This window comes from Falco cherrug, chromosome 7 (assembly GCF_023634085.1).
Source record: "Falco cherrug isolate bFalChe1 chromosome 7, bFalChe1.pri, whole genome shotgun sequence".
NCBI classification, from domain to species: Eukaryota; Metazoa; Chordata; class Aves; order Falconiformes; family Falconidae; genus Falco; species Falco cherrug.
Window position 1 is genome coordinate 3,121,108 of NC_073703.1, and position 21,008 is coordinate 3,142,115.

At 48.9% G+C, this 21,008-nt stretch overlaps 1 protein-coding gene across 15 annotated transcripts in view; it reads right to left on the reverse strand.

Moving 5' to 3' along the window:
• Positions 1-20,665, reverse strand: part of PPIP5K1 (diphosphoinositol pentakisphosphate kinase 1) — a 48,623-nt gene extending 27,958 nt beyond the window's left edge. For 3 of the 15 annotated variants that reach the window (XM_055716304.1, XM_055716300.1, XM_055716290.1), the window contains exons 1-21: positions 20,569-20,635; positions 19,380-19,667; positions 15,800-15,969; positions 15,354-15,528; positions 13,593-13,788; positions 13,409-13,499; positions 12,351-12,436; positions 11,964-12,118; positions 10,839-10,940; positions 10,394-10,555; positions 9,229-9,350; positions 8,661-8,762; positions 7,292-7,378; positions 6,766-6,841; positions 6,134-6,243; positions 5,066-5,151; positions 4,558-4,686; positions 3,723-3,844; positions 2,778-2,960; positions 1,765-1,906; positions 920-1,143 (exon numbers count right to left, since the gene is read on the reverse strand). In XM_055716304.1, coding sequence (XP_055572279.1) covers positions 920-1,143; positions 1,765-1,906; positions 2,778-2,960; positions 3,723-3,844; positions 4,558-4,686; positions 5,066-5,151; positions 6,134-6,243; positions 6,766-6,841; positions 7,292-7,378; positions 8,661-8,762; positions 9,229-9,350; positions 10,394-10,555; positions 10,839-10,940; positions 11,964-12,118; positions 12,351-12,436; positions 13,409-13,499; positions 13,593-13,788; positions 15,354-15,500 — 2,322 coding nt within the window. In that variant the 5' untranslated portion in view covers positions 15,501-15,528; positions 15,800-15,969; positions 19,380-19,667; positions 20,569-20,635. Of the gene's footprint in view, positions 1-919; positions 1,144-1,764; positions 1,907-2,777; positions 2,961-3,722; positions 3,845-4,557; positions 4,687-5,065; positions 5,152-6,133; positions 6,244-6,765; positions 6,842-7,291; positions 7,379-8,660; positions 8,763-9,228; positions 9,351-10,393; positions 10,556-10,838; positions 10,941-11,963; positions 12,119-12,350; positions 12,437-13,408; positions 13,500-13,592; positions 13,789-15,353; positions 15,529-15,799; positions 15,970-17,066; positions 17,159-19,379; positions 19,832-20,358; positions 20,453-20,568 lie in introns of those variants that run through there. The other 12 variants (XM_055716302.1, XM_055716298.1, XM_055716295.1 and 9 more) reach the window with 9 other exon arrangements.
• Between the last annotated feature and the right edge of the window lie 343 nt (positions 20,666-21,008).

A 21,008-nucleotide genomic window follows, 5' to 3' on the forward strand; every position in this document is an offset into this window, starting at 1 on the left:
CTGTCCGCAAGCACCCCGACAGCTAAGCAAGGACAGAAAGGGAAATGTCACTCAGCACCTTTCTCTTTTTTATCCCCCACACATATTGCAGAGGGCAACAGAGGACAGAGACTCCTCCAAAAATCCCAGTCTGACCAGACATGACTGTCAGTATTCTTCCAACAGCTGAGAGGGACAAGTACCATCAGGGAACCTCCTCTCATGACACACAAACTCATACCCTCACCTGGCATGAGCATTAATGCAACAACTGCTATTTGCAAAGATTAAACTTCAAGTGCTACGTTGGAAATAGCCAAACTGCATCTCATCAGAAACACTGTGGACAAGTTTAGAAGACCAGTTCTGCTCTACACAGGCACAAGTGCAATTGGACCTTGCTGGTAGAAGTTCATCCCTTCCAAAGGAACCATTTCTGCCAGAACAACGGTGAATACAGAGATCCGTTGCATGGCGCTGCTTTGCCTTCCCATGTTCACGGGCACAAACTTTGTGAGAAGCAAGCCCACCGTGCAAACTGAACAAGTTCTAGTTTGACAAGAATATCATACTTGCCAGAACAAGCCTCCACCTTCAACACAGAAATCTCTCTTCCCCTGCACCATCTTATACGTGGAGAATGGGGTGTTGCTACAGCACACACATGCAGCTTGAAGCTGGGCTGTAATGCACCATGATGGATGTGGAAAAGCTTCTGCATCAGCTGTTCATTATTCTGATGCTGTCAGAATCCTCACCCAGGAAGCCCTGCCACATCTTCAGTCAGAAATGGTTTTAGCCTTATACAACCACTAAGAGATATACCTGTAACATGCAGTCTTGAGAGTTAATGTGGAAGAGAATAGAGAAAAAACAAGACAGGGAAATGATCAGAAACTGACACCACAAGACATCGTCACGCAGGCAGGACAGGCTATACCTGGGGTATGATCACATCTGCCAGGGCTTTGGAAAGTTTGAAGAGTTCAGCTGTGCCTTCCAGTTTCAGTGCGCAGTTGTGCTGTACATCATACTTGATGCAGTCATAGATATCAGGGATCTTGCTGATGTCGTAACGCCCATTCTTCATGCGGAAATCTCGCTCCAGCTTACTCCAGCGTTGCAGCATCAGTTCTAAAGTCTCACTGTGGTACAGCTGCAGGTCTAAACAGCAAAGAACACGAAACCACATTCACGCCCTGACCTGCGTAGATTTCAAGTGACAGCTGTAACCGACTTCTCCCAGCACAAAACAGCTCTGATTAGTATGCCACCCACAGGAATCCTAGACTGGAAAAGCCACTGGACCTGTTGCAAGGAGTTTTAACCTGCAGGAACAAGCTATTTCCAAAATATTTGATAGAACTGCTTGCCTGTTGACTTACATCTGCCATAAATCATGTGAAATGTTCCACAGATGCCTTTTTAAAACCCCTGCACTGTTACTAGGAAAGATCTTAGAGATGAGCAAAACGTGACTGAAAGGTTTTTTGTTTATAGTCTTAAGCTTCACTTCAGGAAATGCCTGAAAAAAATCAGGCTATACTGCTGCTGTTTACATTTGCTCTAAACCTAAGATGCACGTATAATTTCCTTTACATTAAGGCTCTCTTTAACAGCAGTTAAAAGTGATTCAAATAAGAGCCTTCTACATCAATAACAGAGAGAATTTCACTTTAGAATTTCTTTGCTACAGATAAACACAAACTATAGTGGTGTTTGGGAGCTCTGAAGATGTAACAATACATGAATCCATTCCAGACCCTTTCCCATTCTGATGCTCACCTGCAGATTTGGGGTCTTCAAGACGTTTTTGTATCTGGGACGTGAGATTCTCAATCAGAGTGAACACCTGGTTACAAACCTCTACTGGGTTCTGGATAAATGTCATGGAGTTGAGCAGAGAAGCACTGCCTGTAGGTGCTAGCTGAGAGAAGATACCAGCAGAGATTAGTTAGTATCTTTACCAGCTGGCAACACAAAATGTCTGCCTTTTGCAGCTGTACGTATTTAGGCATGTTTTAAAAACTTCTTCAGGACCAAGCTCAGAGGGAGCAAACAACTGCTCCTATCACATCAGACCTCCACCTACAATATCTGCTCTTGTCTCACTTTGCTTCTGTGCTTGAACAGGAGGGCTTCATAGAAATTTCAAGTAGTTCTTTGAGGTGATAAGTATGTTGCTTAATGGTAATGGATTTCAGTCTGGTAATCAGATCTCAGCCTGGGAAAAACAGTGTTTTGGGGACTTGTTGGAGAAGCAGCTATAGTGCTTTTATTGGTTGCTGTGCTGGATGTAGCACGCGCTCTCTACTCTGCAGTTATCAGACACTGACAGGACACAAAAGGGTTTGTGTCCAAAAGATCTGTTCACACATGCACAAAGCACCGATCTAGAACCTGGCAAGGCATACTCCTGGGTCTGCAGCAATTGGGATTGTTTTGGGCAGCATGCAGTAAACTACAAGAACTCTTCTTTTAGCACACCCACGAGAATAAAATGCACTGGGACTTCTAAAGGGAGAGGAAGGTACCATGATGATTCTTGAAGGGGATAGTAGAGCAACACTGGAGATTTTCACTCTAAGAAGGGCAGGGGCTATTTTCACCTGGAGAAGGAGCTATTAAACAGCCGTTTCCCTTCCTAAATTCTGTTTATATTGTGTAATTTTGACCAGAACTGATCTCAGACTAACCAAACTACTGCTCACATACCAGCAGGCTTCACAACAAACCACTGGAGCAATGCTATTCTCCTTCCAGATGCAGAAAACAATAAAGCCACACAGGTGCTTTACCTTTTCATAATCCTCTTCACAGAACTCAGCATCCTTCTGCATGATTTCATGCAGTCGTGCCTTCACTCTGTGTTGACAGCTGCTAAGGGAATCACTGTCACTGTCCAGGAGGCCATTCATATTGGCACTTTTCACCATTTGCACCAGGATGGGGGTCAGCTCTCCTTCCAGGGCCAACAGACCCTAAAGCAACACAAGGACAAGACTTCAGCAATACAAGCAACAAACACTTCTGGTAATTTCATGGCCAGCCTTCAGTCGAGTGAAACCTCAGCTGTCCTTGAAGAGCAGATTTACAGCAACAGCACCTACAGTCACCAGTGACTCTGGCATGCCTCTAGAGCTATCTGAAGCAAAAGGCAGGCTCTGCCTGCAGCAGCTCCAGATTTATCTAGGTAATTATTGAGTGGCCAACTCAGTTTGCTGGAAAATATTGATATAGCAGAGGCTCTGAAGCACACTAAGATCACTACTGGATTCCCTTTGGCTCAAGCTTTAACTGCAGATGGACCTGTCTTCTCCCTAACTCCCAGCCCACACTGAACCAAAGACATTTCATCCCCCTTTTAAATCCAGCAGTGAAGGAATAACCCCTCTGGCTAGGCAGTCATCCAAGAAACACTCATTTTGTAGGCAATTAATACTCAGCAACAGGTTTGATGTTGCTTTAACATCAAACACCAGCAATAATCCATAAATAATTCCTTCCTGGTCAGAGTCCTATCCTGGACAGGATGCTAAAGGTAACATACATGTGCAGCTACGCTGGATTTCCAGTACTGCCCCATGCACTTGCTAATAGCATGGTATACCACTGTCCTCCCAACAGAGAGGGCAAAGCTCCCAGAACAGCTTTTCCCTCATTACCAGAGGTTTTCCTTTAGAACTGGCATATTTTAACACTAATGTAGCCAAACTAACAGATGCCTAAAAGAAAGAAAGGACCTTTGCAAAAGCTGCTGCTGTCATCTGAACTCGTCCCTCATCTGAGGCATAGATCTTGAGATCATGACGGTAGGTGCTGTGCAGCCTGAGCAAGCCACATCCAGGGAAACCAGCGTAATCACCTGGAACAGAGGACAAACCCAAAATTAATATTCTGACTCCTGCAAAACTATCAGCTGAATACGCTGCTTTAGACAACAAACTTTATTGTAGTGACAAAGTTATGTAGAGATTTAATCACTTTCATACCCAGCATTTAGGCTGCTCCAAAATACTCTACCTATACATGATAACTAGAAGTCTGATTCAGGCTTTGCTTAACTTGGGAAAGTTCATTTTGAGGAAAAAAAGTGAGCATTCACCAGTGAAATCTGATGCTGCACAAATTCTGCAGCAATCCTCTCTGAACAGTCTATAATTGTTCTGCTAGCCTCAACACCCCTGTGCAGAATAAAGATGCACACAAAAAATTGCCTCCTGCTTGTCCTCTGCAGAAGAGCAGGTACTGCTGCCACCAGAACTGCAGGCAGAGCTGTTCAGTAGGGAGGCACCAGACTTCCAAAGCATAAGCTGTAGAGCTACAATTATCTTGCGGCACAAAATTGGCTGAGTCAACCACAGAAGTGAGATCAGTAATGGGAGAAAGCAACTCATGCAGCGCTTGAGTCTGACCCTCCAAAGACAGCGCTGTGGTGACTAATTTGTTGCTGCCTGGAATCCCGTGATGATTTTGCCACGGTACCCAGTCACACTGCATGAGAAAACAGGAAAACTGCTCCCAGCCCTGAGCTCACAATTCACAGGATGGGACGGGAGACAAAAGGACAAAGCTTACCTTGGCCACCAGGGTACATACAGCGAAAGGCCCGCCCCAGCTCTTCTGCCTGCACTCTTCCTGCTGGCGTCAGCTCTCCACCCCACTTAAGCACCAGCAGAAGGGATGGGGAAGACTCCCGGCGACCTTCTAGAAGACAAACAGGTACTCACTACATCAGATGTCAAAGCTGAGCTTGCAGAGGGAGAGGAGGGGAGGAAGAAGAGGTTGTCATCAGCACCTTACAGAGCCTGACCCAAAATCCCCAGGAACCAAATCAGCAAGTACGAAATTAAGTCACCACTTTTTGAAGGTATAGGCTGACATTCATGAAATTGGAAGCATAACACTTGTGGCACCATCCAGAGTATATTGGTCCACTACATTACGCGTCACTCCAACCCTTCATATGATGTGAGCAAAGCTAAGGTATGGGTCACTAATTTTGCTTGCACATCCAGAGGCCTATATACATAGGAAGCTGCATGCACTGCTTGAAGATCATGGCAGCAACATCAAATTTCTTTACCTTCATCTTCACTTGCAGCTTTTGGATGTCCATGAGGCAGATAGGTCAACTGAACCTTACGGTTAATGCCAGAAAAATGTCCATACCTGTCACAAGGGAAGGGGGGGCGGAAATTTAAACAAATCAACTCCACTCACCCTTTGCCCAGAGGTCCCTAGGCAGCACACAGCAAAAATACAGCACAGGTAAGAGACTTTCTGCTGCAACACCAATTGCCACAGGACATGAACATTTTTGCCATCTACCTGTGACCCAGCACATACCCTCAAAAAAAGCCAAACAACTCCTCCAAATGAAATTCAAAGATCCATTTACTTGCCTGCACTTCAGCTGACAGCACTCTGTGCTGCCATACCTCACCAGGGTTTTAACCAACCTTAGTTAATTTCTGTCTACATCTTTAACAAGTGAACTAATGAGATCACAGAAAAAAAACAATAGCCGCTCTGAGGATAACCACATCTCTATTGAGCAGAATGAGCAGGGCAAGACATCATAGCAAACGTTCATCCTCTGTGCTCCACAGACATGGCTTGAACGCAGACACCGCTTGCATGTGCCACAGTGAGCTATAGCTCTGAGAGAAGCCCTTCTTTTGTTTCTAAGATGCCAACATCACCATACTGTCTTTTATTTTGGCTGCACAAAACCTAAGAGGACACAAACATCTTTTCATGTTTTCCAAACTCCTTGTTATTAAGCTTTTGGCACCAGGACAACCTTATTTAAAATAAGATTTGTTCCAAATTTATCAAAACGCTTCCTTCATATCGGTGTGGTCCCTGCAGGATTCCAGTTCCTCTCCTGCAGCAAAGGAAGCTCAGTTTTGTCCCTATTTGTTTAGCCAAACACCAGACACAGTTGGAAGAAGAATCAGCAGTGGTTTGGATGCCAAGGAGAAAAACATTAAGAGCATGGCACCTTTCATGTACAGCTGCTAACAGGGGATGGGGGGGACCTCTGAGGAGCCAGCTGGGCAGGACATCAGCAGCACAGCTTGTTTCTACACTGCATGCTGACCCACAGCTCTGAGACAAACTCATGGTGCCCCAAGATATGAACCCTTACATCTCCAAGACGCTCTTCAGCTGTTCCAGTTTGGATTTCCTCTCCTCAATCTCACAGTCACTCTGGGTTCCCAGGTCCACCACAAGCTGCCGTGCAATGTCCAGCACTTCCTGTTGGAGAGCAGACAGTCTCAGGCATCCCACAATCCTGCCTCAGACTCACCACTGTACTCTTGCAAAGCCTTCAGATGGCTTCACCCAGCGCCAGGTCCACGCAGACACTTGCCAGAGACATGTCATTTCATAAGACATGGCTCAGGCAGGACAAACTTTCACATTGCAGTTTGCTTCATCCCCACCCTGTGCTCCAGCCCCGTTCAGAACCACGCGGGTGCCTCCACCTGCCCCGCTCCCTAGCCTGGACCCATCTTTCACCAGAGGCAACCACAACAGATGGGCAAGCTGCAGCAGGTCATCCCCATCCTACAGGCTTCACATCAGCCAGGAACAGTTTCCATTCTGCTCTCATACTATCACCCAGCTGAGAATGTATGGGGTGGGGAAAGAGAAAGGGAGCATTTGTGCAACAGACTGTTGCTCTTTTAAGGGTTTCCACCCCCCAAAGAATTGCCTCACACTGATCCACATTACCTGCACGTCCCACACAGTAATCCCAGAGAGGACTCTCCTTACCTGTAGCTGCTCTGGTTTCTTCAGCTTCAACTTCCCTGTTTTGTAGCCATCGTATTTCTCAAATAGCTCAAAGAACCTGAACAGACAACAAAGAATACTGATCCATTTTTCTGTTCTTTCAGTGCTACAAGGACTGTCATCCCTATGTATGCATTCATGCTCTGTTCTTCAGAGAGAACGAGAAGGCCCCCTGGCTCCTTCCTGTGCTTCAGAAACTATGAAAAAACCAAGTGTTTCCAGCCGCAGGTACAAAAAGGAAGCAGCCACTAGCTTCCCATTCAGTGGGGCATTTCCCTCTGCAGCACCTAGCAGACTTTCATACTTTCTTCCAGGCTTCACACAGAGGATGTGAGGATCTTTATGGAGAAAGGGGGCTCCCTCAGCTGGGCAGAAAGCATTTGCTTGAATGCAGCCAGGAAAAAGCACTGCCTCCCGTGCACCCAGCCCTTCTGCTCCTCCTCTTGCTTCAGAGAACAGGCCTGCCTCACTTCCCAGCAGCACAGCATCTTCTCGCCTTGACTCTTACCGGGGATGCTTAACTTCCATCTTCATCTTCTGCTTCGGGGTGCGATCTCCATGCCGGATGACTGCAATAACACAACGAAGCTCCATCCTGGGAAAACACAAGATTCACCTGACAAATGTGCCCCTGCACTCCAGAAGTCCCACCAGAAAGTAGTTTCCCATTGTTCTTTCTGTTCCATCCTTTTGGCAGCTGCTCTCCTCAGTGGTGGCAGAACTTCTCCTAGACTAAACCAAGCATAAGTGCCAAGGCTGTAAAAGCAATCAAAGCACTCCAGACCCTGCCAGGTCATCTGGTTTCCTATCAGGGAAAAGCACCACAGAACCATAATATGACAGGCAGGACCACATCTTGGAAAGGACAAGGCTGGATGTTACAGAATCTACAGAAACAGCACTTTGAATTGTTCCAAGCTTGTTCTCATGCTCAACTTGTGCAATGCTCATAGGACCAATTAGAAAGACCCAGGGCAAAAAAAAAAAAAAAAACAAACCAGAAGAATTGTTATACAGCTGGGATCCTGTCTCTGAACGAACAATAAGAGATGTATGTAAAAAGATCCCACAGCGATCAGACACCGGCAGCAACCAGTAGTTAGGCTGGCTAATTTCAGAAGGGCTACATGAGTTTGCTTTTTCAGATACTATAATATCCAACTATTTCTTATAGGATCCCAGAGAAACAGGGATCGACTCTCGGCAGCCTCATTGTCACAAGGTATTGTTAAAGCCAGCAATCCTGTCAGGTGTGCAGTGTTTTGTGTTTGCCAACTTTTTTCAAACGATCACACGGTAAAGGAAGGATGAATACATACTCTGAATCTGTCTTTTCTGTAGCACCTACTGTGTTCACTTCATACAAGTGTGCAGGTGTGCTGAGGATCGCAAAGAAAGTTTTGCCTTTGGTCTTTTAGCTTTATGTGGTGGAAAACTAGTAAAGCCAACAGTATCAAATGAGGGTCTGCCAAGCGTACAGGTAATGTGAATACTTCAGCTAACTGTTTTCCACCCATTTAATTTTTTTTGCGTTTTCTATGAGTAGCAGAGTACTGAACCATGAACCAGCTGCAGCAGTGCCCTCATGTTTTCTGTGCTGATCAAGAATTTGGGCCTTCTGAAAGCCATGGGAGCAATTTCGGCAATTCCTTCAATGACTGCTCACCTGCATTGATCAAACCTGCAACTAATCTACCATCTGTCACCCCTTCCATGTGCACGGCTAAGCCTTTCCACAGGCCTTTCAGGGTTGCAACCCACACAGCAGCTGGAGAACACCGTGCTGCTGGGTGGTGTCTGTCCCTAAAACAGGGTTTGCACTTTGTCCCTCATGTAGCCATCACTGGCACTCTTTTGAGAAGACAGCAGGTACTCACATGGTGCCTGAAGTTGTGGGGACAATGGGAATGTCTTCTGCCTCTGTTGGGATGGACCAGGGAATATGAAACTGCGGAGCCAATTCCCGCATGATGATATTTCTGGAAGAAATTAGAATCCAAAACTCAAGAGTACAAAACTCACAAGAAATTCCATTCCCTTGGTTCTCCACCTCCTCCTTAGTGGCCTAGCTGAAAGATTTGAAGACAGCCACAGAACTTCTCCTCACCTTCCTCGCAGAGACATCTATCACACCACGGGCTAGTTAGGGCACCCCAAAGGGACACCAATTACATCACCAACACTGCAGCTGGGCTTAGCACCCAATTAAAAGTCCTGTAAGATACATCTAGCTGTAGATGAAGGCATCTAATGCCAATGCAGGCAGGAGCTCCAGGGGCTAAAAATAAATAACCCATTCCTCCCAGAGCCAAGCCTTCCTCTGCTCAATAAACATCCCCACACGAACCACCTGCAGACTTCTCTGACATAGAGATCAGGACTCCACATTCATTTTATTATGCTATGAGTTACCTGACCCGCTGTCAGAACTTGAATTTTACATACCCAAGGATTTTGGCACAGTCATCATAATACTTCATAGAGTTCTTCACAAAACTGAAGCCGTTCACGTCACAAACAAAAGAGTGGCCGTTGGCTCGCAGGAGGTCAAACCCACACACCGTTTGCTGCAGGAGGAAGCAGAGGACACAGGACTCAGGCTGGCTGTGAGGGACAGCAGCAAAGGGACAGCCACTGCCCAGCCAAGCAGGGCACACACACAGACCCAGCCATCATACACTGCCCAGGTCAGCTCCACTGGTGCTGCAGCTGTCCTCTGCTCCACACCTACCTCACCAGCCTCGAAGCAGTGCAAAAATACAGCCACTAGCCAGCAGTAACAGGCCCTTTAGAGGCACCTTTACACCCTCACAGCTGTATCCTAACAGATAAGCCCCCATACTAAGCTGTCAGGGCAGCCCCACCTGCCAGAGCCCTAAAGGCTTAAGACAGAGCGGCTCCTGGCTCTCCTGCTCTTGCCTCTAAACCCAACCATTTTGAACCAGACTGACAGGTACAGACAGTAAGTGGTGCAGGCAAAGATACCCATCACTATGTGTAAAAGGCTACAAGGTAAAACAAGCCCACGGCTGTATCAGCACAACTGCACAGGCTGCAGATTGCAGTGAGGGCAGGAACAAGTAGCCAAGTGCTTCTTCTGCTGACATCACTGACCATGTCACGTAAGCATACCTAGATCATACACTCACTCTACCATCCTGTAAAATAGAACACAAATATGCACTAAAGTCAGATCAAAAAAATAAAAATCAGGTTTGAGTTGGGTTTGGGGTTTTTTTTCAGAAAACCAAGTTTCCACACAAACACAACTAGGAAACAGTAAGGGCGTGGTGAGCACAGGTCAGACGGACAGCTGCATGCTCAGAATCTGATATTAAATGCTCAGCTGTACATTGGACACCAGCCACCTGGCAGCACAAACAGCATTTGCTGCAGGCCCTCTTGCCTTCCCACTCACCTCTGACCAGCAAACTGCCACGGCCAGCAGGACAAGCTGCACAGGCCAGCAGAGACAGCAACTGGCACCAGGTGCAGAAGACTGCCACACCAGAGACACATCGGGGTAACAGAGCTCAAGCTTTAACACTGACCAAGATTTAAATCGGACATTCATGGAGTATCTTGCTTGCATAGGAGAGAAAACACAGACCTTAAAGGCTACACAGACTTTCCGGGCAACTAGTTTCTCCATGGCAGTCAGCATGACTGGGTAACGGATTTCTTTCCCTTCGCTGTCCCGTTCAACCTTCCCATCCAAAGCAGGGGATTTGCGAGCCTCAGCATGGGCATAGTCTGGCCCAACAGTGTACACCTGGGAAGAAAAATAGTTACACCTGATACAACCACCTAGACTAACTGGAGCTTTCAGAAGGTACTTCTGCTGCAGACACGGAGAGAAGATCAGACGGTCTCATGCATTTGTCCTGTTATGACCTACAGAACATCCGCTCCCCGCCTTGGGATCCGAGCTGCTCAGTCAGCACCTCACAGCTTAAACGAATACTCCAGAACCTAAGTAGGACTAAGCAGGACTGCCCAACCTTCAGCTGTCCTGGGTCTGCACAAGGAAAAAGCTATTCCAGGCTTTTCCTTACCTTTACATCAGTGCCATCTGTAGGCATGAACTCCTCATAAATGTATGAGCCTGTCTTCCTCACACTGCTCTCTGGTGAGTACACGCTGCTCCGGCTGCCAATCTGAAAGCACAGAACAAACACCTCAAGCAAGAGCATGGGGGCTTCTTTTCTTAGAGGGAGGAACAAAAATCCTAAGTTTCATCCTGTATGTAGAGAATTAGCGGAGCATCTCTCAGAACCTCCAGCTATTACAGCACACTTATTTATGGAGGACAAAAGAGACTCCAAAATGCAGATAGTAGATATGTTCTTTTCCAGGCTTTAAAGAGGAGAAAAGTTTATTATAGACCATTAGGTTGACTCCAATCACTACAAGGATATGGAACAAAAAATAGTGGATAAAGACCTAGAAAGTAAGGAGCCTAGCTAAAAACCAAATGAAAATAAAGGATGACAGGTAATAATCAGACCAATTTAACTTCCTCCTAAGACAGCTGGCTGATCTTATGGACAGAGGATGATGTTTTCATTTTTGATAAGGCTTCGGAAACAACCTCATATGGCAGGCCTATATGTTACCTAAAATGTTAATCTTTTTAATATTATTAATGACAGATGCATAACTGATAGGAAAAAAAAGATATATCACAGCTATTAACTGTTCACTGGCAAAGTGAAAGAAATGCATAAGGGCGGATTACCTGTGGAATATAGGAATAAATACTGCGTTTATCAAATTTGCAAGCTACGCTAAGCTGAGAAGGGCAACAGCTGATGTTAGAGGACAGGAACACAAGTTTGAAAAAAAAAAAAAAAATCATCTTGATAAACTGAGGAAGTGACCTGGAAAAAAACAACATGCAATTCAGTAAGGGACACCGTTCTCCATGACTGTCTCCATGACACGGGACACAAGTCAAATAGAGGTTGGGGAAGGAGAAGTCAGCACTACCACTAAACTATGCCCTTCTGCAATTCCCAGGTAGATGGGATTGAACTGGAAGTTCTAAGAAGGTCCAGATTTCCCCAACACAAATCTTCCTTTCTCCTTCAACTGCCCCAACGCTCCCTCCTGAAGCCACGAGGGTCTCAGAGCCACAGATCTGTTGGTTCCAACACCAAAACTGGTGTCTGCCTCCTCACCTTCCGAAAGAGCCGCTGGCTGCCCCCACCTGCTGACGTCGGGTAGTAAATATACACATTATGGTCTTCAGCACTGACTGGCTTCTCTACAAATGGCTTTGGGAAAACAGCTCCATTTACCTCCACGTGGTCCTCTCCTTCCACCAAGTTGCACTCTGAAGATAAAGCACAGCAGCAGCATGTTAGGAAAGGGTGAGTGAGACAGCTCTAGGGCAGAGCTGAAGCCCTTCAGTCCTGGTCAGTCAGCCAGTTTTGCTGTTGAGACCTTTGTCTGCAAAAAACAACAGACTTGTGAATCAGGCCTCTTCAAGCTGATTATCAGTACCTGTTCTCTGCAGAGTATCTTAAGTATGTGAAAACAGCTTTCAGTAGAGCCTGCGCACTGACCTTCTGGTCTGTCAGGGTCTCGATTGAGCACAGCATAGCGGGGCAAGTCAATTCCCTCTTCTTGAAGGATCCGATACACTTCACGCCTGTAGAGGACAGAAACAGTGTCAGAAGAGTCTAGAAGGTCCTCAGTACATGCCAAAGGGAAGGCTTCACTCCCACTGATGAACAAAGTAAAATGAACACAAAAAAGCTTCAAAGACAGAGTACAAATACTTCTCAGCACATGCTCCCCAGATAAGACCTACAGGCTATAGGGCACGCCTCAGTCCTACTCCCAACAGAGATGTCCCAGAGTAAATCTCTACCTGGCATAAATATAGATGCTCATTTACTAGCAGATGCCCAATCCACAGCAACACACCCAGCACCTGCCACCTACCCAGATCTGCCCTCTCAAAGGGTGCCCAAGCTACCCAACACCCAGGCCAGGCAGATGAAACAGAGCCTCTTTTCACCCTGTGTCAGTGAGGAAATGGCTATTTTTCACTACAGTTACACCTTAGGGTGCCTGTCAGCACCCACAGGGATGCCGCTCACAACCCAAGGCATGGCAGAGGTCTGGGGTCTGGTACGAGCCCTACCCATACAGAGCCAAAGCAGCCTGGCTCTATGCACTGAAGACATGGCTGCAGGTGGCCTCTACCAAAAGCCAACTGAGAAGCCTCTTGAAGCGTCTGGCCAACATAGGTTGGTCACATACCTGAATCTGACCTGGCCTTGCTCCCAATTTCTGCCCCAGAACCCCATCCCGCTACCTGGCTCTCTACTCAGAGACTAGTCTTTTTGCTTCCATTGTGGCAGTCTCATTCTGTGAGACCTCTTCCACTTCCTACTTCATCTCACCATTCCTTACAAGGCACTTGCACCAGAAAATAAAACATGCCAAGTCTCAATGGTTTTACCCCATTGTCTATTCCCCTTGTTTTGGAGAAACAACCCCTAAAAAGCCACTGCTATGGTCCCCTTCCTCCCCAGCTCACTCATTTGCTTGTGGCCAGGAAGATAAATCAGACCCAGGAAGAGGGAAGGGGCTTTAGTGGATCACAGGCACCTACCTGTCCTGGATGTAATACTGCATGTCAAGGTCATTAATCAGAAATGGCTTGCACAGCTTGGCATAAGCGACCGCTTTATCCAGGGGGAATCCTGAAATACAGGAGGAGGGGAGGGGGGAAAGAATGAGTGGAAGCTCCCTTGCCCAGATCTCGAGTAGGCTACGACCTGCTGCAGCCTTTTTACCTTTGGAGTGGAATGATATGAGGCAGTCACACGAAGGCCAGTTCTCCACCGGTTCGTTCAGAATAACATCTTCCCCCATAATCACCACTGTGATATACTCAAACTTGCACAGACGCTCCAGAATCTGTGTCATGGGCTTTGACTTGGACTTTTTGGTCATGGCACAGATTCCAACCACAATCTGCCGCTCAGGTGGCTAAGGGAAGACAGGGATCAGTTTAGTACAGGATCAGCTACTTCACGGACTTCAAACTGCAACAGTGTAGAAATGCAGCAATGTGGAACAAACAAGGGATTTTCTTCCAACCTTATGCACTCACAGCTCTTGCTAGACATGAACCCATAAACACTCCCAGTTCCCAGCAGCGTCCACTGGAGGACATCATTAAGGAGCAGCCCAAAACAACTGCTTCTTTGCCAGGTAGTACGTACCTCCTCTTTTTACTGGGCACTAATGCTAAGGTCAGAAATAAATATCTGACACCTGAACAAGCAGCCGGGACTGGAATCCCACACCATGTTCTCTGGCCCATAACTCACCAAGACAGTTGATGGACTTAGGCAGGCTCAGAGAACAGCCGCAAATGTTTTATAGCAAAAAAAGTCTAGGAGCTCAGTCTGTTTGTCTTATCTGAGAGAAAACGAAGGGGAGATTGCAACAGTAAGTAGCTGTAAGTAGAAAAGAAAAACTACCAAGTGCTCTTCCATATATCTGCCAAAGGTACAACAAGGTCCAGTGGGATGAGGTTAAGTTGAGTAGGTCAAGAGAGAAGGTGTGCATTCAAAAAGCATTGCTAACCGTAACAGAGGAACAGTCTGAGGTCTGTGGTGGACTTTTCTCCACCATCTAGAAACCCCAGACTGGATGTTTTCCTGACAGATTAATTCTGGCCCAAGCAAGATTAAACGCAGTGAGATCATCTGAAGTGACACACGCAGGACTTCGGGTTACCCAGCACAAACAATTGCAGCTTCAAAGCATAAGCCGAGACTTTAGAAGTTACTGCACGACTTGCAAAGCCAAGGCTCCATGGCAAAAACAACATCTGAGAAGTGAAAGGGTTTCCAAATCCTTCACTACACCTGATAAATAGCTCCTCACCAAGCACCAAAGTACACAACACTGCGTGGGTTTGAAGGAAGCCCCTGTGGGCTCCTAGGTCAACAACCCACTTGCAGAGCGGCAACAGAAACGACGGTTGCACTGGCGTATGGTCCCAGCCAGCAGCAATGTCCCTGCTGCATCCAAGTCCCATGCACAGAACAACAAATATAACATTTAAAAGAACACTGAATAGGGGCCGAAAGCAGTCAGGAGCTGGAGATCATTCTCCTTTCTGCACCCTGTTCCTGGAGGTTACAGAAAAGAACAAATGCTTCCTTTCTGCAGACACACTTCTGCCCTTTTCACAGTTCCCAGAGTTTTCCTCAAAAATTTCCCTGGTGAGACAGAAAGGTTTACAGGAGTGCCAGGGTTAAGTTGCTAGGACAAGGAACTCTGCTATTGTACCTGAAAAAGACTGGCAAGCGGAAAGGCCAGGATTTACTGCAGCATGAGGCCGCGAGTAAGGCAGTATGACACAATGCAATACACCCCATCAGAAATGACAGTGCCATTCCCCACGGTTGTGCCCCACAGCCTGGTGTCATGTCCCCTGAAATCCCAACTGCCTGCAGCCTCAGCAGCAACCACACAAACCCCAGCTGAGACCCAGGAATTCTGCACAGATGCTCCAACCCAGAACGCCAGGACTTCCTTACCGACTCCTCCTCTTCATCATCTTCAAAGAAATCAGTTTCGTCTGTCTTCATGTTTGATCCCAGAAAGTCTGTCTCATCATCCCTGGAACCAACAACAAACCTGGGAGTGGAGTTGTCTCCTTCACTGGAGGTCGTCAGGGACGACATTGCAGCTTCGGTGGCCGACCATCCCGCTCTGGAATCACAGCATGCAAGAAGGGATAGAGAAGGTCAGATTGCAGGGCGAGCCAGGGGCTGGCTGCACTGGAAGCAGGTGATGGTGGGGAGGGCAGGGACTGATCTGGCACAGACAGTGCTGCCCAGCACAAAAAGAGGGAGTCAGAAGAGACCCTCGGGGTAGGAGGGGAACTGGACACACAATCATTTTAGATAGGCAGCTCCATTGTGCAATTAACCTCTTTGCACCAACTGGGAACCACCAGCGCTGAAATCATGTAAAACCTTACAATGATGCATGCTCCACGCCGCTGTCTAAATCATGGAGGGGGACAGTGGACACTCTCAAAGGCTCGTACACCCAAAGGCATCAACCGGGACTCCAGAAGTTAGAATGAAGCTTAGGACAGTGACAGTGACTTTCCAATTGCCTATTTTCATCCTTTCAGCCCGTGAAGACCTACAGTAACAGAGAGACCAGATTGAGAGGTGCATGAGTTTGCAGGGAAGAGGGTAAAGGAAAAAGTGACAACTCTTTGGCAAGGAAAGAGGACACAGAGTAACATCAGTAACAGTCTGGGTTGCAGGTCAAGGCTTCTGGGTTTGCAAGCTGGCTCTGATTTACTCTGTGACCACGGAAGCCAATTGTCAAGATACAAGCTCTGCTTTATAAACGCCAGGGAAGGAGCGTGTCTCGTGCTGTCACCTACAATAGCAGCACTGTCTGCCATAGAAGCGACAGAGTTTGAATGCACAGTATGTGTGACCTGGACACACCAAGGACACAGCTGTTTACCTCTAACCATAGCTGCACATACATAAATGTCAAGTGACTGCCCTTTGCCATGTTTTCCCCCACTAAGAAGTGGGCAAAAGCATTCCTCCCACATAAGCAAGCGCAACCTTGACAAGAGGACGTTGTGAACACCTCATGTTAAGTACTTCCTAAAAATGGACACGAGACACTGTGTACTGCTGCTTCTCATGCTCTCACATGATTTCCAGCATTCCCCAGACCGAGTTACTGTATTTCCTCCTCTTTTAAGCATGCTTTCCCTTACAGCCAGTACACCGTAGGAGACTGTCCCGCCACATACAGCTGTCAGTTCCCAGTTCTCTGGCAGCAATTCTTCACAGAGCAGAGGAGCACTCCCAATGCCACCAGCCTGCCACCAGCACCATTTCACCATGAGAATCCCATCACCAAGAACAACTGAGGGAGAGTGCCTTAATCCATTTGAGCAGGGTGGGAACAGGCAAAAGAAACAGAGCAAACCAGCTGCTCGTGAAATCCACCTTGGAAATAAAGGTAAAAATAAAGCACATCTCCACACAGAAAGGCTGTGGGCGCTCCTGGGAAGGACAGGAGATGTAACAGGTAAATGCTCAGAGAAAGTGCTGGAGCAGAAGCACACAGGACAAGGTCCCGCAGCCACGCCATCAGGCACTGGTTCGACAGCAAGCCCATCAGTTATCATGCCAGATCTACTGGGGGAGCCGACACCAACCCACCGGAAACCAGAGGGGTGACACAGCAAGCCCCAACTTTGCACCTACCGCTCGACAGACAATCTCCGCTGCCCGACTCCCAGCTCACACCGGTCTTCCACTTGTGCACCAAGGCCAGTGCTGCCTGCTCCCACACAAACCTGGAGGCACAGGGCACACCCAGCACAGAAAAGTGTTCCGATCAGCAAGAGTTAAAGCTGTAATTTCACCATCAGTGCTCTCCACTGGTGGGAGCAACAGTGCTGGCAGACCAGGCTATACCGGCATGCTACTGTGTGCTCCATATAGTCCTACTATTTCCACAGGACGACAAGAGTGGGATTCCTGACACGCTCAGGAATCATTTTCATTCCTGCGCCCTGCTGCCTCAGCACACCAGTGCAGACCGAGACCTTAGCAAGTACACTACCAGCTTGATGGCTGATGATTTAATGAAGTAAACCATGCAAGAATAGGAGGAGGGTTGTTTCCTCCAATCCCTTACTCTCCCCTCCCTCCTGGAAAAAAACAGATCAAGCAGCAGGAAAACCTTTGCCCTAAGAAGTAAGCAATGAGCTCTCTACATCCCTGCTCCTACCCCAGAAAAAAACCCTCTGCCTTGCTCTGTAGCTATTTCTAGAGGCCAAGACATGCCATATTCAAACCAGGTAGAAAAACTAGAGCCTCACTGAAGCCAACAGCCACTGATGCATCAATCATGCCCTTAGGGTTAACAGGGAAAGCCTCAGGATCTCAGGTTGTTTCTGGTGTGGAGAAAAGAAGAGAGTATAACCAAAACCTTTTTCAAGTTTCTCTTTAAAGTAGATCCCTCATCTGACTAGATTAATACCAAGAAAGACTACAGACTCTTGATGAAACAGAAGTTTTAGCTACAGGCATAAAACTAAGGCATCTAAAACTCAGACAGACTGTTGCTTTTAAAGGGAAACAGGGAAGTGCAGCTCTATATTCCGGTATCAAAGCCTAATAACAGGAGGTTTTGCCAACATGACTGAATCAGCCCTAGTGCTAGGCTTTCAAAGAGTTCATGATGCCAGGAGGGTGGCACCTTTCCTCACAGAAATGGTACCAGCAAGGTTCCTGTGCAGCACGCAGCCCACACCACCACCACACCATTACTGCTTTTCTTCCAGCCTGGAGCTACGTGAGGCACTGACAGCATGCGATACTGATGGTTCTGCATCATTCTCACCGCCTCCTGAGCGAACTGCTCCCACAGGTCATACATTCAGACCAGTCTCCACTTGCTGAGAGTGCTGCAGGTCTCACCTTTTGCTAATCACAGCAAGAAAATTTAAGCACCGAGTTAATGCCACTGGCTGTATCGTCCAAGAGAAACAAAAGCATTAACACAGCCCTGGCATGCATGCAAGAAAGGTAAAGATGGTTCTGGCTTTGAGTATGGCATATTCAGGCTTGCTAGTCTCATCACAATACAGAAGGCAGTACAGAGCAGCCACTACAGCTAAAGGCATTCTTGCACTCTCTTCCAAGAAGGGCAGTGATGATCCGGTACGCAATCATAACAGAGTTTACCATAATCACCTAATGGCAATAAGAAGCTGCTGACACACAACCTGAAACAGAAATGTGCACCTTGTCTCTTAAATGTACTGGGACTAATTCAGCTCCCTATATTGGTGATAGCAAATGGGATAGTAGGTTGTTTTCCAGTTCCCCGGCAGATCATTCTGGTGCTGTTCAGGTAAGAATGCTCACAGACTAAAGAGACTTATTCTTTGTGTCGCTGTATCCTGAGGTACCAGAAATTTAAGAAAGAAATAGGTTATGATCAGGTCTTGTATTAACTTTGTTCTTAGTGTAGCATCAACCACCAAAAGTGTAGGTGTGGGTGTGGGGGTTTTGTTCCCTTTTGTTTTTTAAACACAGCCTGCATGGTGCATGATTTGAAAGCGCAGTCCCTGCGGTGGAGGGCTGAAGGGCCAAGGACTGCAGCAACCCAACAAGGCTGATCCTATCGCTGGTGGCAGCAGCCACAGGCGGTAGAAGAGGCAGCTCTGGGAGTGGAGACCAGGTCTGCGCACCCAGGCAGCACTAGGTGGGAGGTCCAAGGAGCTGCATGCGGGCAGGCTGCAAGGACGATTACAGACCCACAGCCCGATTTAAGCCAGGTCAAGTATCTGCAGGATTGGAAGCTTGAAGAATACACATAGCTGGCATTTTAAAATATTAATGCCGGCAACGTCTTGTTGAACTACCTGAAACCGCTGTGGGCACTAAAACTAAACAAAAAAAACCCAACCCTGAAAGCTTAGGCCTTGATCAGGGAAGTACCTTTGCCCAAAGAGTTACTCCCCTTGTCACAAGGGCTATTTGTATTAAGGTTAATTACATACTTACATACAAAAGGTGAAAGCTGTACTCTTATCGTAGACACTTAATTGCTTCAGGAGAAAAAGAACACCTATTCCAGAGTTAATAATTAAAAGCTATTTCGCTGTGGCGTATCAAAGAAAGCTCTCTGTGTTCTGTTAACGCAGAAGTCCAACGCGTTCACAGCCAGGCAGCTGAAGGCAAGCTTCCCAGCGCTCCAGCAGCACTTTCGGTAACTCCAGATCTATCGACATCTTCAAACCCAGCGCACAGCCAGGGCGCAAACACGAAATGTCTCCCGAGCAGGAGCTGTTTCTGCCAGACAATGCCATTTGCAAATTTAGTAAAAAAACCTCTCGGCTTATTGCTTCTACACCTGAGCAAGCCTTCTGCTGCTCACATAGCAACCGCAGCAGTAAGGTCAATCCTCACCTTTGGAGACAGTTTTTAATGAGATTTTAAAATTACACACACAGGTGAAGTGTGAAACCCGGCAGCATCAGAATGTCCCTGGGACTGTAACCGTTAATGAGGGTTTATTAACGGGCGAAGGGCCGCGGCTCGCCCCATCCCTCAGGCCGCGGGCGAGGCAGACACAGCCCAGCACGCCGGGCCCGGGCCCGCCCGAAGGGAACAGCCGAGACCCCGGCAGGGCACCGCTGCGCCGCTAGGCCCCGACGGGAACCCACGGGCCCCCGCTCCCCGAGAGAGCTCGCCGCGGCCGGGAGGATGCGGGCTCCGCTCGCCCGTGGCTGGCCGGGCCGGGGCCCCCCCCGCCGCCACACCCGCGCCCCCGTGCAGAGCCCGCCGCGCCCCCTGCCGAGCCGGGAGGGCAGGCCGCGCCGGGGGGGGCCGAGCGCGCTGGCCCCAGGGACCCGGGCGGGGGGCGCGGAGAGCGGCCGGGCCGGGCTGGCCGCGGCAGGCCCGCGGCAGGGGGGCTGCGGGGCGGCAGGCCCGCGGCGGGGAACCGGGCCGCGCCTCACCAGTGGCCGCCGCTGCCACCTACCCGGCGCTCCCCGACAGTCGACGACGACCGGGCCCAAGAGCGGCGCGGCCCACTGTCGTGTGTGTCATGCCCCCTCCCACTCCCTTCGCTTCCCCTCCCCGCCCCGACCCGGGGGTCAGTCTCGGGCCCGCCGCACCGGGGACGCCCCGACACCCCGGCGGCGGCAGCAGGGGGCGCCACGCCGGGCGCCGCCATTTCCCTCCCGCTCACCTGCGGCCTCCGAGCGCATCCTGCGCCGCCGGCGCTGCCGCCGGCCAATCACAGCCTGCTGACGGGCGCAGCCGTCCAATCGGCGGGGAGGGGGGCGGGCCGGCCGGGCCTCAGGCGGGTGCGGCGTGGCGACCCCTAGCGGCGGCGGCGGGGGAGGCTGCGTGGCCGGGCGTGCCGCGCGCACGTGGGGCGCGGGCCCAGCGCCGGGTACCGGCAGCGCCACCGGGTCCCGCGTTACCACGGCAACCGCACCGCGCCGGCTGTCCCCCGCCCCGCGGGACCCGGGCAGGAGGCGCGAGTGTGCCGGGCGGCCGCTGCCCAGTGCGCCGGGGAAGTCCGGGCGACGGGTCCCGGGCAGCGCCCGTCGCCTCTCCCGTCCCGTGGGGCTCTGCGGCGGCGGAACGCGGCGCGCTGCCTGCCCCGGGGCTGCCGCGGGCACT